This window comes from Olea europaea, chromosome 22, assembly GCF_002742605.1.
Source record: "Olea europaea var. sylvestris chromosome 22, O_europaea_v1, whole genome shotgun sequence".
Classification (NCBI taxonomy): Eukaryota; Viridiplantae; Streptophyta; class Magnoliopsida; order Lamiales; family Oleaceae; genus Olea; species Olea europaea.
Window position 1 is genome coordinate 2203192 of NC_036258.1, and position 13885 is coordinate 2217076.

Below are 13885 nucleotides of genomic sequence, written 5' to 3' on the forward strand. Positions count from 1 at the left end.
AAATGGTAAGAGAGATCATTGTTACATTATTCAATTGATAAAAATGTATTATAATGTTATTGGACGATGTGATAATGATCTCAAACCACATAGAAGGTTACTAAGCACCGATAGCCTGAACAACATTATTCAAACAGAAATCATCCTTCAAAGGTCCTACTTGCTACGAAATCATAAGCTCAAGGACTCAATTATTACAAAATGAAAATTGGTGACCAACACACAATGTTTCACATAATTGAGCACCCAATTGAAATTTTCCCCAACAGTTTACATTCAAAATCCAAATCCTGTACAGCAAAACGGTCAACCAATTCCCAACATCCCCACGTGGGCCCATCTTACCCCACCCTACATTTGGAATTTGAATTCTCATCCTCCCCAAATAGCCGTTACTACCATTTTAACCTTTTCTGTATGGACAATTATCATACGCTCTATTTTTTCTTTTTCTTTTTCTTTTTTCCCAATTAATTCAAGAAACAGCTTTCCAATTAATTTGCCCTTTGTTGAAAATTTCTAAAACCCAGTTTTATTTTTCTTTGCCTACTCACTTATTTCTTCAACCATGCGGCCACTTATCACTCTGCAAGGCAGCTTTCACCAAGAAACCTTCCATTCTCACTCTCTTCTCTCTAAAATTCAGTCATTTTTCTATATGTACCTTGAATGTAATAGCTTTCGTTACAGAGTTTTGAAGATCATGTTTTGAAGAGGTTCGTGTAAGTTCTTTTGAAATTAAAAAAAGGAGTTTTTATTTTCTTGGGTTTTTAATGATCTTTGTTAAGAAAAGTTATATCATTTTAATTGTGTTTGTCTTTCTATTTCGAAGGGATTTACTGTAAATCACTGACCATTTAGGCGGTTTTATTTGGTTCCCGGAATAATTTAGAGTGTGGATTAGCTTGATTTTAATATTTAGTGTGATTTTTGGTTGTTGATAAAGAACTGAAATAACAGAGAGATTCGAAAAGTTTGCCTTGATGTTTTACACATTTATGTGTTTTTCTTGATTTGAATATTAACTAGTCGATTTTGAAACTCTCAGTGCCTGTTTGATACCAATGTTTGATACTATAATGGAGTACAAGGATTTAGTTTTCCTCCCTTCATACTCCCGGGTGCTATCCGATCCTCTCTACCACTATCAACAGTTATCTAATCGAAATGTGGATTGAATTGGTGCATTAGTTTAGAGATAATGAATTTTTAAATTAAACCGATGATAAAAAATCATTGATTTAAAGCTATTATATTTCGTTAAATATAAACTTAGATGGCCTCGTTGAATTTCAAATTGATATTAGGTGTAGAAGCATTGTTCGTCTCTGCAGTGATTTCTGCGGTTTGTGAAAATAGAATTGTCACGACGAAGTCTGTATCTAGCTATGGGGATGGAGAAACAAGGTTTGAAAAGTGGAAGTGGCTTCTTCCAGATGTTTGATTGGAATGCAAAATCTCGAAAGAAACTGTTTTCGAGCAAGTCTGATTTTCCAGGTATGATTCCGAAATTAGTGATAGGATTGGTTTAAATGACAAGATTGTGTGTTCGCTCATTAATACTAAATATTGTTTTCTTTTGCCTTTTATAGAGCGATCGAAACAGAAAAAGATATGTGACAGAAGTTCGCCAATGACACAGCTTCATGTGGTGAGTACACACTCATTATCTATTTCATCGTTTATTGAGTTATTACGATTTGATGTAGTAATTAGCAATTTTGTCTATTCTGTTTCCATTGTTTTCAATATAAACTCATAAATCATTTGTATATATCCAGTTGGACGAGGATGAAATGATAGCTGGCTCAAGTATTAGAGGTAGTAGTGATTATAGCCGTGCTTCATCCGTTACAGATGAGGATTTTTGTGGAACCAAGGTTCCCGGGGTTGTTGCAAGGCTTATGGGATTGGATTCCATGCCAACATCCAATTTCTCCGAGCCCTACTCTTCTCCATTTCTCGATTCTCAATCTCTCCGTGATGCTGGTTACCGTGTGAAATATCTTGAATGTTCTCAAGCTAGTCAAGTCGCGCATTCAAACAGACACAAGGAGCTGGCTTCTGTTAGGAATTTTATGATGCAAAACCAGAAGCCAATAAACAGACCAATGGAGAAGTTTCAAACTGAAATTTTGCCTCCTAAGTCGGCTAAATCCATTCCAGTCACCCATCACAAACTTTTATCTCCGATCAAAAGTGCCAATTTTATCCCGTCTAAAGATGCTGCTTACATTATGGAAGCAGCTGCAAGAATTATTGAGCCCGGGCCTCAAGCCAACAGAAAAGTAAAATTGCCTTACCGGTCATCATCAGTTCCTTTACAAGTAAAGAATTTGAAAGAGAAGGTTCAATCTGCTCAGAGTTCATCAAAGTTGTCTGAGGCTTCTCAAAATCCAGGTGAAACTAACTTTGCCAAGTATTTCAAGGCACAATCTATGGACACAACATCAGCAGGTGTCTTTACAGATTCTGAAGAATGTTCGACTAGCTTTAAAAATAAAGGAAAATCCATTTCACTTGCACTACAGGCAAAGGCCAATGTTCAGAAACGAGAAGGCTTAAACTCAGGCAGCAGCAGAAGTTTGGTCCATAAAGAACATGGTGTTTTCAAAATAAACCAGCCGTCCAAAAGCCAACAGAATACACATAAGAAACCATCAATACAAAGTGGTTCGAGTGTGCTCAGACAGAACAATCAGAAACAGAACTGTGTAAATTCTGACAGAGGAAAATTACATTCAAAATCCTTTGCTTCCAACTTACATGATGGGAAAGCGCTCAGTGGAGATTCCTCTTCAGTAAGGCAAAGGAACTCTAGTAAAACCTCGGGAAACTCTAAGTTCGGTACCAGGAGATCCAGTTCAGACACAAGAGATGATAAAAGGGCAGTATCATGTTCTAGTTCAGAAAGAGTCTCTCATAAGAAACGATCCGTAGATGGGAATTATCAATATGAGAAAAACCAGGCTGCCAATAACGAACTGATGCATAAAAAGCAGACATTGATTCAGTCCAATGCTTTAATGGATTGGCAAAGTACATGGGATCAAAATACCAAAATCAATGGAACTGACGTTGTTTCTTTTACATTCACTACTCCTATGAAAGGAGCTTGCTGTGAGAGGAACAGAGAAACTCGGGAACAAAGTGATGACTTTTCTGAGAATTATCGAACTAAACGGATGCTGTTGAGCTCAGATGGTATGAGTAAGTTTTCTTTCCCTAGAAATAATGTGAATGAAGGTGACACATTGAGCACTCTCTTGGAGCAAAAGTTCAAAGAATTGACTTGTGGAGTAGAGTTTCCCAAACACAAAGTAGCGACAATGGGTAGTTCTGCATCAATCTTTCAAGATCCAATGCCTGGTCTGAATACGTTAAGAACCTCAACAGTTTCATATGACAACAGGACCAAAGACGGGACTCACACAGATGGTGTGCTTGGCCTAGGTGGGCCGAGATTTTCTTTGATGAATGAACGTGGCGACGGGATTGAAACCAAGATTTTGCTGGATTGCCGGCTCCCAAGTCCAGTTTCAGTTCTTGATCATCCTTCTGTCACTGAAAGTTTCGATTCTACAGACACTGCAGAAAGTAGTACAGGAGGTGAGAGAATAATATTTTGAGCTGTTTGGATGTTCTTAAACTTGTTTGTCTTAATTGCTTCTTTTGCCTAACATGATTAAGGAACTTTCTGAAAAGTAACTTCTGAGCTCATTGAAACATAAATTACTCATAAAATTGCTTCTTACCCCCATCTTTTCTTTTTTCCATTTGGAGTTTTTGTGTTCCTAATGTTCGAATCTTGGAATAACTGGATGCTTATTATCAAATCCAGGTAGCAAGCAGTATTCTTCTGTTCAAGATCAAGAAGTGCTTGGTATGTATTCTTTGAAGAAGTTACAATTACTTGAAGGTGATGCTGAGTTATCAAACTCGGTTTATTCGACTTCTGCTGGAACTCGAGCAAACAACCATGTGACTACTACCTCATTTGCCATTGATTCTGGGAAGTCTAAAGGATGGGAACTAGAGTATGTGAAGGAAATACTATGCAACGTAGAGTTAATGCTAAAGGATTACGCGTTGGGAAGGGCTTGTGAGATCATAAACCCTCATCTTTTCGATCAGTTAGAGAGTCGAAAATGGCGTTTCAATGGTCAGGGACTTGAAGCAAAAATAAGCCGAAAGGCTTTGTTTGATTGTGTGACTGAATGTTTGGACTCGAGATGCAGACATTATGTAAGTGGGGGATGTAAAATATGGACAAACGGTCTCTCAGTCGTCACAAGAATGGATAGATTAGCCAAAGAAGTGCATGATGAAATTTCGAGTTGGAGTTGCATGAAAGATTCTATGGTAGATGAACTTGTCGATAAGGACATGAGTAGCAAACAGGGAAGATGGCTCGACTTTGACATCGAAGCATTTGAACTGGGAAAAGTGATCGAGGATCGGATTCTTACTTCATTATTAGATGAAGTGGTTGACGACATTTTGGTATTGTAATTGCTATCGACAAAAAAATTCCTTCACCATTGCATACCTCTATTTATCTTGTAAATTCTTATGTTCTATTTGATTAGGTGAATTATATGGCAATCCACAATATGAAGGAGAAAAAGAATTTAAAATCTTATCTATTATACTATTCAGTTTTGTCGACCACCATACAAATCATTAATTATTTTTTGTGATTTAGAGATGGCGATGGGACTGATTCGAGACAAGGGCAAGCCATCGCCTGCCCTGTTTGTTTTCTATTATTTATTTATTTATTTCTTATTTTCTACATTTTGAGCTTATGTATGCTCCTGTATTGGATGAGAGGTTAAAGGATAGTGTATATATATATATTTCCAATGTTTCTGTTCTTCAATTATATATTGTACAAAATCATACGCCCATTTCGTGCGGTGAATTTATAAGCACATTAAACTTCATTTTGGCTCCCACTGAGTGGTTTGGAACACGATTTACAGGTCTAATTTTCAGGTTTCATTGAACGCAAGCCCTACTGCAGTCCATGAATGTCGGCTTCCCCCTATATGCGTGCATGCTGAAAAGTGGGGTATGTAACAACTTCCATTGCCATGGCATTAAATTTAATTTTTGTTTGACGTTTCAAATATTTTTTTGGTGTTTTAAAAATGTGTACATTTTTTTTCTATTTACTTCTTCACGGGACGAGTTCCCGCCCCGTCGGGGGCGAGTCATTTTGGCATCTCTAATGTGATTCTTGAAATGGTCTTTGTAATCATAAGTAGTATATTTCAATAATAGAGCATTCTGAATTTTGAAGGTTTTTTTTCTCGTCACTCTTTTGAGAATATATTCGAGATAATTTTGCCAAAATTTTTCAACTGAAATATATGATATTATTGGCATTATGTTCTTAGTTTTTTCAGTCATGTGTATGCTTAAAAAAGGTAAAAGTTGCTTTTACTAACTTCAATTATAGCCTATTTGGGAGCAATTTTTTCCTTCAAAAAATTGATTTTTTGACCGTTATTTCACTATTCCAACCGTTATATTTGACTTCTTCTCTTACAGGTGAACCCCACTTTTTTCCTAACGGTCAAAAAATTGATTCTCAAAATCACTCCCAAACAGTCTCTTAATCTAACTTTCCAAAATTTTAAGTTAAAAAAGTAAATTTGAAAGTAAATTTTATTAACTTTCAGACGCAGAACTAACTATCGAAAAACTAACATAATATCAGTGGAAATTCATAATACTTATAGCAATAAATAATGGTTGAGACAGCAAAATATTCCACAAGGACCATAACAAATAATAGATTGGTGTACCTAAGAAAATTGATAGTCAAGTTTTCAGTTGAACTGTTTTAAGTTGACTGCATTTTTTTAATACCATACTAGCAGAAACAGTTGAAAACACAAAAAATAAAATGTGCAGCCCGATTTTTAACTTATCTATAAATTTACTTATATGCAATAGCAACGTAAGTATGAAAAAGAATACATATAATAATGTGATCTCATAGACGACAACCAAAGCAACGTTAAAACAATGCGCCCCACGCCATAAACATTAGCAAAAGCCCGTATATGACAGATTTAGAGGCTCTACGTGCGCTATTCTCTTCGACTTGGAGGTGCCCAGCCACACTGAAGTCACCTGCAGAAAACATCTTATTACACCTATCCATAATGTAATGAAGAAAACAATGTTCTATAGAGTATTACCTCGTTTAGGACCATAACTACATCCTGTCTTGATACTTTCTCGCACTGCACTTAGCGCCGCCTTGTTGTAGAATATAAAGTGTTTCACGATGCCGTCCAAACAGTCTAGCACATGGTGTGTCTCAGTTAGGCATGGTCCTTTGCAGTACTGATCTGTGTATTCAGGTGGAACATTGAGTTCTCCACTTTGGCCTAGTCTATAAGCTTCATCGCAGCTACTGTAAATCTGCATATGTTTAGATCAGAGAGAGATGATATTAAATGACATCTCAAACTGTTTGTGAGCATATATGAAAACGAGAAGAACACGGAATTCACGAACAACCTTCTAGTTTCTATTGATTCGCTTGTGAAAACAAATAAATAGGCATTACGGACCCATCTATTAACGCAAAATATTGAGAAATTGGACAATAAAAATCCTTAAGTAGAAGAAAAATCTTAAAATGGAGATAAGAATACTCAAATCAACATCTAGTTTTTGTTGGTGGGCTGCACAAGTTGTCAGTTGTAGCTCGTAAGCTGTTCGGGAGGGTGGTGAGGGTGGAGGCGACTATTACTTACATTCTTATCGTGGAAACATTTGAGGGCTTTGTCAACAATATTAGCAGGATTGGTGTTTATTATCCCGGCTTGCGGGAAATACTGATCAGTTTCTCCTTCATCTTCTGCTTTAGGCAAGAATTCCTTTGCAATTACGCCTGCAGCACCTAAATGAGGATGATCTTCGTATGCTTTACCTGTCAAAGGTAGCAATAAAAACATCAACACCAATGAATAAAAAACTTCTGCCTGAAAAACAATTAATAACATAATTGAATAGTAGGGAGGATTGAATAGCACTTGATAGTACTCAAATCCGTACCTAATTTCAACGACAAAACAAAGCTGTATACCACAACTGTAGCCAAAAACCAACACTTCGAGGTTACTAAGAATGCCATTAAACTCAGATTAAACAGACAGAAGGGACAGATTTAGGCTGTATGCATAATTACATCTATATATACAAATATAGAAGTCCCCTTTAACAGATGGCTAGTAATTTTCTAGAATCAGCAACATTCTCAAAAGTAGAGCTAATGCCAATAAATTAGAATGATACATTGTTCAAATGATTAACAATCTTATAGAAGAAGATAGTCTAATCAACATAGTCTATAGGTAAATTTTGGTTAAAATTGGATAAAAATAGAGGTGACTATAAGAAAGAAGGTTGGACAAATCTTACCAACTCATGCAGACTTTTGTGTATGGAGAGCTAGAAATCAAACCTATCCTCACAAACCTTCCAGAATAAATAATATTTTGCTAGCCTCATTTCTCATCAACAAGCAACTTCTTATAGATAACAACGAGAGGCATGTTAATCAGAAAACGAGCATTGTCAGGATTTTAGCACCTATTGCCTTGTCCAATACTGCATACTAGACAAGCATGATGGTACCTGTGGTTCACACCCCTTTCCAAAATTCAAACACCAAATACAACCGACCTGTAATTGTAAATACCACGATCTGTGCAAACACTAATATTCAAGAAAGAAACAGTAGAAAAAAGGGGCTCTTAAGCTTTTACTTTAGCACCGAATTATTTCCAATTTCTTCCAGTCTGAGCACCAGACATTGTGAAAAACACTTCATATTCTGAAAAATTTAACCATGATTCAATATCAGGGGGTCGAAGTTCTGAAGAAAATTGAAAGAACAATTTATTTAGTGTAGTAAGCATCTTGTCCAATCTATTCAAAATCTTCCTGTCCAACACTAGTTTACATATCCTATAACAGGTAAATTACATCAGAAACGATTAACTCAATTTCCTCGTCTAAATGTTATCAAGGTTAGAAAGAAATTTAACTATCATTGCACAAATCTTCCCCAGAATGGCGTCACAGTAGGAAATCTAAACCCCAAAGATGACACACAAACTTTATACCGAATCAATTGAAAACTGAAGCCATTATTTGCATGTATCCTCCATGATTGTATTCCTTAATGCTGACTGACAGTATTGCATCTGGACAACTGTTTGCTCCACCATCTGCATTAATCCTTCTAAGCTAGATTTGAATCTCGATCCCTGAGCAGAATTCCCGACTGCTCTCTTTGTCATAAGTTCAAGTGAGTCTCTCTAAGAATGACTGCCCTTTTCAACCAAGTATAAAAAGAGACCTTCTCTTCACAACTTTTGTCCAAATCATTACCCAGACAAGGACAGCAGCTTTGGAGACATTCCTGATGCCCAGAAAGCTGTTAAATACAGCATAAATGTCAAAAACAGAACCAATTACTTTGAAATGACTTCAACTAAATAAACTCACAAACCCAGCATCAGTTAATTTCCTTCATAAAGAAAACAAGCATTTTCAAGATTATATTTTTTAGATTAAACAAAAGCATTATTAAGTGTCTCGCTTCAAATATATATTAAAACACATCTGCTTTTTTGATATAAATATATAATTCACGACCTAATTGAAGGAAACAACTCCATCATGATATCCCACAAATAAGAAGCCTTTTAGTGATGGAGGATGAAACTATGAACATATATGAGATAAATGATAAGCATCTGGAAAACAGCAGAACTGCAAGTTCATCATTCTACAAAACATTGTAAGGCGTACTAATCATTATATGAATCAGGAAAAATTATCACAAACTTTTAATTTGATAAAGAATTCATGACAAGCCCCATGAAATAATGCTCATTGTTGATAATTCAGTAAGCCATTAACTTCGTGTCCACTAATATCCTTAACTAACATTTCTTTCATAACAAGAGTGGGAAAATCTAGTAATAGTTGACAAGTTTTGAGTTAAAATGTTGAATACCTTGTAAAGAAACATCAAATGTTAAAATATACAGACAACTAATAATACTAGATACAGTTAAGAGTATTGCATCAATGACTAACACACAGGTAAATGCAAGCAAGAATTTAAGATGGAATAATACTTGTCAAGATGCAAAATTACAAACCTACAATTTCAAGAGTATGGAACATAAACTGCAGCCATGTATTTAGTATCTGTATCTGCATTCAAAGCAAACTTGTGTGTGATTTATAATCGTCCACCACAGTAGCACGCTACTTAACAGGAATGGGTTTTAACATTATTCCCTTCTTTTTGTATTTCAACCATATACTTCGGGCTTCTTTAACTCTGCCTGACTTAATCAAGGCATCAATGTATGAGTTACATAAATAAGCATCAGGGATGCACCCATTTGCTTCAATTGAGAGAAACAACTCTTTAGCTTCATCATATCTTTCAGATCCACACAATGCTTTGATAAAAGCAACGTAAGTAAAATTATCAGGATGTAAATCCAGTGTCAACATGCTTGTAAGAAGCTTTTGTGCCTTCTCAACTTTATCCATTCTACAAAAACTTTGAATTAGAGCATTAAAGGAGTAAATGTCAGGCTGAATTCCATCATCTTGCATCTTTCTCAATAGTTTCATCGCTTTAGAAACATCCCCAGCAATGCAAAGTGAGCGAATTAAAATATTATATGTAATAGCATTAGGAGTTACTCCCCACTCCACCATTTCTGAGAAACAATCAAAAGCATCAATAATCTGGTTCACTTGGCAGAGACCATTGATTATTGAATTAAAAGTGAAAATATCCGGTTTAAAGTCATGCCTTATGAGCATCAACAGAAACTCTCGTGCCTTGACAACATTTCCAACCTTGCAATGCCCCGCAATAAGGGTATTATAAGTAACAAGATTGGGTAGAACATTTCTTTGGCACATCCTTGTGAAAATTTCTGATGCTCTGTTCATCATTTTGGCCTTGCAGAGACAATCAATCACCATGTTATATGAGAATACATTTACCACAAGTCCATCCTGGAGAACTAGACTTAAATATTTATTTCCTGCCACTTCTCTTCCTGATTTGTACAGAGCCTCGACAAGCGCAAGACTAGCATTGAAATCCACCTTCATACCTTGCTTAAGAAAATAATCAAATATCTGACAAGTTTCATCAAGGTCCAATCCCTTAATAAAACAGGTAATTGCAATGTTAAATGTTGAACTACCAGGATTATAACCTCGTTCTGCAGCCTTTTTTAAAAATACAGCTGCATCTTTCGGCAAAGAAGTATTAAAAAGGCAATAAAGTACAGTATCATAAACCACTTTAGGCAAATTAGGCTCCATATCCACCCATCTCGATAACAATTCCAGTGCTTCGAGAACAGGTACAGAACGAAAAACCCCATTCACGAGTGATCTATATGTTGCATCATTCGGTTTGACATTCGTTTTCTTCATTCTATCAAGAAGCCCAAATGCCCCGTCTACTCTTTTGGCATTGCAATAGCCATCTATTAAGATAGTATACGTGAACACATTGGGTGAGTATTTTAACCCCTCCATTTGTTTCACTAAGCGAAGAGCCTCATCTACCACACCAATCTTACAGACTCCATGTATGAGGATATTATACGTAAACCTATCCGGAATACAAGCATCCACCTCCATTTGCTGAAACTTAAGGTAAGCCAAGTCAAGCGAATTGGATGTCACCAATGCATCGATCACTGCATTATACAACCTAGTAGTAGGAATAAGGCCCAGATAAGAAATCTGCTCAAAAACCTCGATACAATGCTTTGCCAAACCCAACCTCCCCCAACTCCCAAGCAGAACACAGAGCAAATCCTGAGTAACTTTACACCCAGAGTTCTTAATGTCCTTGATCAGTTCAGCCGACAACAAAACCGGGCCTTTCCTATAAAGGATATTGCCTAAAGTGCCATGAATCAGATGATTCTTAGCGAATTGAGGGCATATATTCGAAACCCAAATATAAAATCTCAAAACGTGTAGTGGGTTTTCTTGATTTTGCAGAATACTAAGTATAATCCGAGTATTCAAATTGGCCCTTTTGTCCTCAAGCTCATGGTTTAGCAGCAAAAACCAATCATTTCTTGATAGAACTTCAGCAAGGTATTGATGATCAACGGGTTTTCCATCAAATTTGCCTTTATTACTATAAATGTGAGTCCGTGAAACTGAAATTGATTTAAAGTTCGAGTCTTTGAATTGAGGCTTACCTGTAGAAGTGGCTTCAAATTTGTAGATATTACTGGGTTTTTGACCAAGATTATTTGAAGAGCTGAAATTTGAGGGTTTCGAATTTTGAGGTTGTTTCTGTTTGTGAATTTGAAGGTTTGGAGTTGCAGGTGAAGCCCTAGATGCCAAAGATGAAAACTTTCTCATAGTCTCTCATGAGCCCTTTGCCACTTGATGTTTGTAGTCTGCTAGTTTATACAACAGGGGGTTTTCTTGGTATTCATGTTTGTCTGCCTGCCCTTGAAAAATTTACTTATAATTATGAAGTAAATTTTGATAATGAATAACGTTTTTATTAGGTGTAAGACCACCCTCAATTCTACACCAAAATTTTCAATAAGTTTTGCACTATTTTACACTAAATTTTATACCAAATTAAAAATTATCTCCAATCAAATACACTAAAATGAATAGTATTTCATCATTTTCTTTATTTTTTATTTCTTAACAAAAATTATTTATTTATTTTATTGCAACACAAATTAGTAAATATATAATTACGGCTGGCTAACGAAAACATCAAATTCATTAATAAAATTTAAAAAATGTAGTACAATTAATATAAGCCCCTGTTTGGCCCCCATTTCTTGGTAATGTAAATTGGTGAAATAGTATTTTTTTGAAAAATGAGTGGTTGAAAAAGAGGGAAAAATTTTCGATTTACGCGTAATATTATTTTATGGAAGATTGTATGGCTGGAAATAGGAGAGAGAAAAATAGAATGTAATGAAATGTAAATTAACGGGGGCCAAACGGGATATCACGACTAAGAAAATATTAAATCATACTATTAAAAAAAAAATTCAATACATTTTGAATCTCGATATTATGATATTATAAAATCGAATTAGTGTTGCCATTTAATTCTCGAAATTTGTATATTTATTCCCAAAATGATCAATTCATGCATTTCAAAGCATAATGTGAGTATCTTTATCCTTGACTTGTCTAGGATGAGCAAAAATTTCTTCAAATGGATGATTTTCATTTTAATTTTAAATAATTGTTATTGTTAAATTTTAAAATGTTTTTAATACTTTTCTTTTAATTCGTTCCTTAATTATTATTAATTACATAATTAAAATTTATTACAATGCACATAAAAAATTAAAAATGAAGAATTAAAATTTGATGTCTGACAAAAAATGAACACGAACATCCTTAACAAAAATTTGGTACAAAATGGAAGAGAAATGTATAAAGGATATTAACCACTAAAATGGTGCAAATTATGGTATTGGTGAATTTTTTACGCAAAATGGTGAAATATGGTGTTTTGGTGTGAGAGTTGGAGATGAACTAATTGTAAATGAATTTGTTAATTATTTCATAAAAAGTAACTTATGGTACTTAAAAAGTGAATAATTTCTTCACTTCAATTTAAAAACTAATAATATTTATTTACATTTTATTTGTCGTAGAAAAATAGTGAAATTCTAATTGCATAAATTAAGAATTTAAAGATTTTTTTTTTTAAAGGATAATTTGTTGTATTATTTAGCTTGAAGGGTTGGGATGGATAATGTTTTTAAAAATAAGTCTATAGAGTAACTCAGCCGAGTCGAGGGTCTAACTCTTAAATCTCTTGATTAATTACAAATCATAATATTATCTTAAACAAAACACATTAGTACACTTAGGAGCTGCCATAGTTGTCTGCACAAGCGGGCTTCCGAGGTGGTAGTTGCTGATGGGGCGTTTTCTGCACAATAATTATATTTCAAGTTTGAGAATTTTACCAATTGAACAAATATTTCATGTCTAAATATATATAAAAAAGGAATATTAATACTATTAGTATATAATATTAGTTATTAAATTTATTAACTTAATAAAAAAAATAAAAAATAAAATATTTTACCTGTAATTTTGGTTGTAATGTCTCTATAGCCACCATTGATTGTTGATCAACTCCTGCACCTTGCTGATAATTTAAGCAAAGTGTTTTTTTTTTAATAATAAAAACTTATGAAGTCCTTTATTTCTATTATTTTATTTCCATTGGGTTGGTAAAATATGTATTACTTAAAAAATAAAGAAATAATTTTGCAAGGCTTATGAGGGTATCTCTATTGCTTATGTAGAGATATGTAGTTTTATTAATTATTTTCATAATAAAATGCTAAAATGGCATCGGATTAATACCTTGCATAGAGCCCAATCCGCCGAGTCGAAGAAGGCACGCTCATGATCCTGCATCCATGCATTAAACATTTAGAAACGCTACAATGTATAAGATTTTAATTTCGACTTTCTTTCTATATTTCAATATCAATTGTTTTAAATTGAGAACAAATTAATCATGAATAGACGTGTCAAAATAGACAACCAAGCTTTAATAATTTTTGCACAGGGGCAAGCAAACGATAGTGTTAGACCAAGAAGCTTGCTACACCTTCAGGTCTTCATTTTACAGAACCCTTACAGGCTTCTCACAGTAAACAGGGTCAGCATTGTCTTTGGAATTTTTTATTACATGGGGTCCGGCATGGGACCTACTTTCCTAGTGAGTGTTCTGTGAAATTCCTGTGAGAAGCCCTTGTACGTGTAGGTTTATTCTTTAGACCAAACCATC

The 13885-nt window shown here is 34.7% G+C and overlaps 3 protein-coding genes and 1 long non-coding RNA gene across 10 annotated transcripts; 1 reads left to right on the forward strand and 3 right to left on the reverse strand.

The window, feature by feature from the left end:
- The first annotated feature begins 448 nt into the window (after positions 1-448).
- Positions 449-4639, forward strand: LOC111371323. Of its 5 annotated transcripts, none has more exons than XM_022993239.1 (5): positions 449-722; positions 1335-1497; positions 1593-1651; positions 1782-3609; positions 3842-4639. In XM_022993239.1, exons 2-5 carry the CDS (start codon positions 1389-1391, stop codon positions 4510-4512), a joined length of 2667 nt encoding a protein of 888 aa, XP_022849007.1. In that variant the 5' UTR covers positions 449-722; positions 1335-1388; the 3' UTR covers positions 4513-4639. The 5 variants fall into 5 exon arrangements, with proteins under 5 accessions (XP_022849007.1, XP_022849008.1, XP_022849009.1 ...); XM_022993240.1 differs by having other exon boundaries at positions 449-716; XM_022993241.1 differs by having other exon boundaries at positions 449-716; positions 1360-1497.
- A 1271-nt stretch (positions 4640-5910) lies between these two features.
- Positions 5911-7819, reverse strand: LOC111371326. Its single transcript, XM_022993245.1, has 4 exons — positions 7078-7819; positions 6777-6952; positions 6213-6438; positions 5911-6144 (listed from the first exon to the last, which is right to left on the reverse strand). The coding sequence occupies exons 1-4, from the start codon at positions 7154-7156 to the stop codon at positions 6029-6031; spliced, it is 597 nt and encodes a 198-aa protein (XP_022849013.1). The 5' UTR covers positions 7157-7819; the 3' UTR covers positions 5911-6028.
- An 88-nt stretch (positions 7820-7907) lies between these two features.
- On the reverse strand, positions 7908-11525 carry LOC111371325 (putative pentatricopeptide repeat-containing protein At3g16890, mitochondrial). Of its 3 annotated transcripts, none has more exons than XM_022993243.1 (2): positions 9202-11525; positions 7908-8464 (listed from the first exon to the last, which is right to left on the reverse strand). In XM_022993243.1, exon 1 carries the CDS (start codon positions 11455-11457, stop codon positions 9307-9309), a length of 2151 nt encoding a protein of 716 aa, XP_022849011.1. In that variant the 5' UTR covers positions 11458-11525; the 3' UTR covers positions 7908-8464; positions 9202-9306. The 3 variants fall into 3 exon arrangements, with proteins under 3 accessions (XP_022849011.1, XP_022849010.1, XP_022849012.1); XM_022993242.1 differs by having other exon boundaries at positions 9198-11525; XM_022993244.1 differs by lacking the exon at positions 7908-8464 and adding an exon at positions 8475-8818.
- Positions 11526-12833: 1308 nt separating this feature from the next.
- On the reverse strand, positions 12834-13640 carry LOC111371328. The gene is made up of 3 exons (XR_002698554.1): positions 13456-13640; positions 13172-13234; positions 12834-13012 (listed from the first exon to the last, which is right to left on the reverse strand). It is a non-coding gene; the product is annotated as an uncharacterized LOC111371328 (long non-coding RNA).
- Between the last annotated feature and the right edge of the window lie 245 nt (positions 13641-13885).

What these genes read in the sequence shown, in the direction of transcription:
- LOC111371323 (XM_022993239.1), top strand. Translation starts at nt 1,389, where the DNA reads ATGGGGATGGAGAAACAAGGTTTGAAAAGTGGAAGTGGCTTCTTCCAG. An exon ending in CAATGACACAGCTTCATGTG is followed by an intron (nt 1,652 to 1,781) that starts GTGAGTACACAC and finishes GTATATATCCAG; the next exon opens with TTGGACGAGGATGAAATGAT. An exon ending in TGCAGAAAGTAGTACAGGAG is followed by an intron (nt 3,610 to 3,841) that starts GTGAGAGAATAA and finishes TATCAAATCCAG; the next exon opens with GTAGCAAGCAGTATTCTTCT.
- LOC111371326 (XM_022993245.1), bottom strand. Translation starts at nt 7,156, where the DNA reads ATGGCATTCTTAGTAACCTCGAAGTGTTGGTTTTTGGCTACAGTTGTG. An exon ending in TGTTTTGTCGTTGAAATTAG is followed by an intron (nt 6,953 to 7,077) that starts GTACGGATTTGA and finishes TACCTTTGACAG; the next exon opens with GTAAAGCATACGAAGATCAT. An exon ending in TAGTTATGGTCCTAAACGAG is followed by an intron (nt 6,145 to 6,212) that starts GTAATACTCTAT and finishes TGTTTTCTGCAG; the next exon opens with GTGACTTCAGTGTGGCTGGG.
- LOC111371325 (XM_022993243.1), bottom strand. Translation starts at nt 11,457, where the DNA reads ATGAGAAAGTTTTCATCTTTGGCATCTAGGGCTTCACCTGCAACTCCA.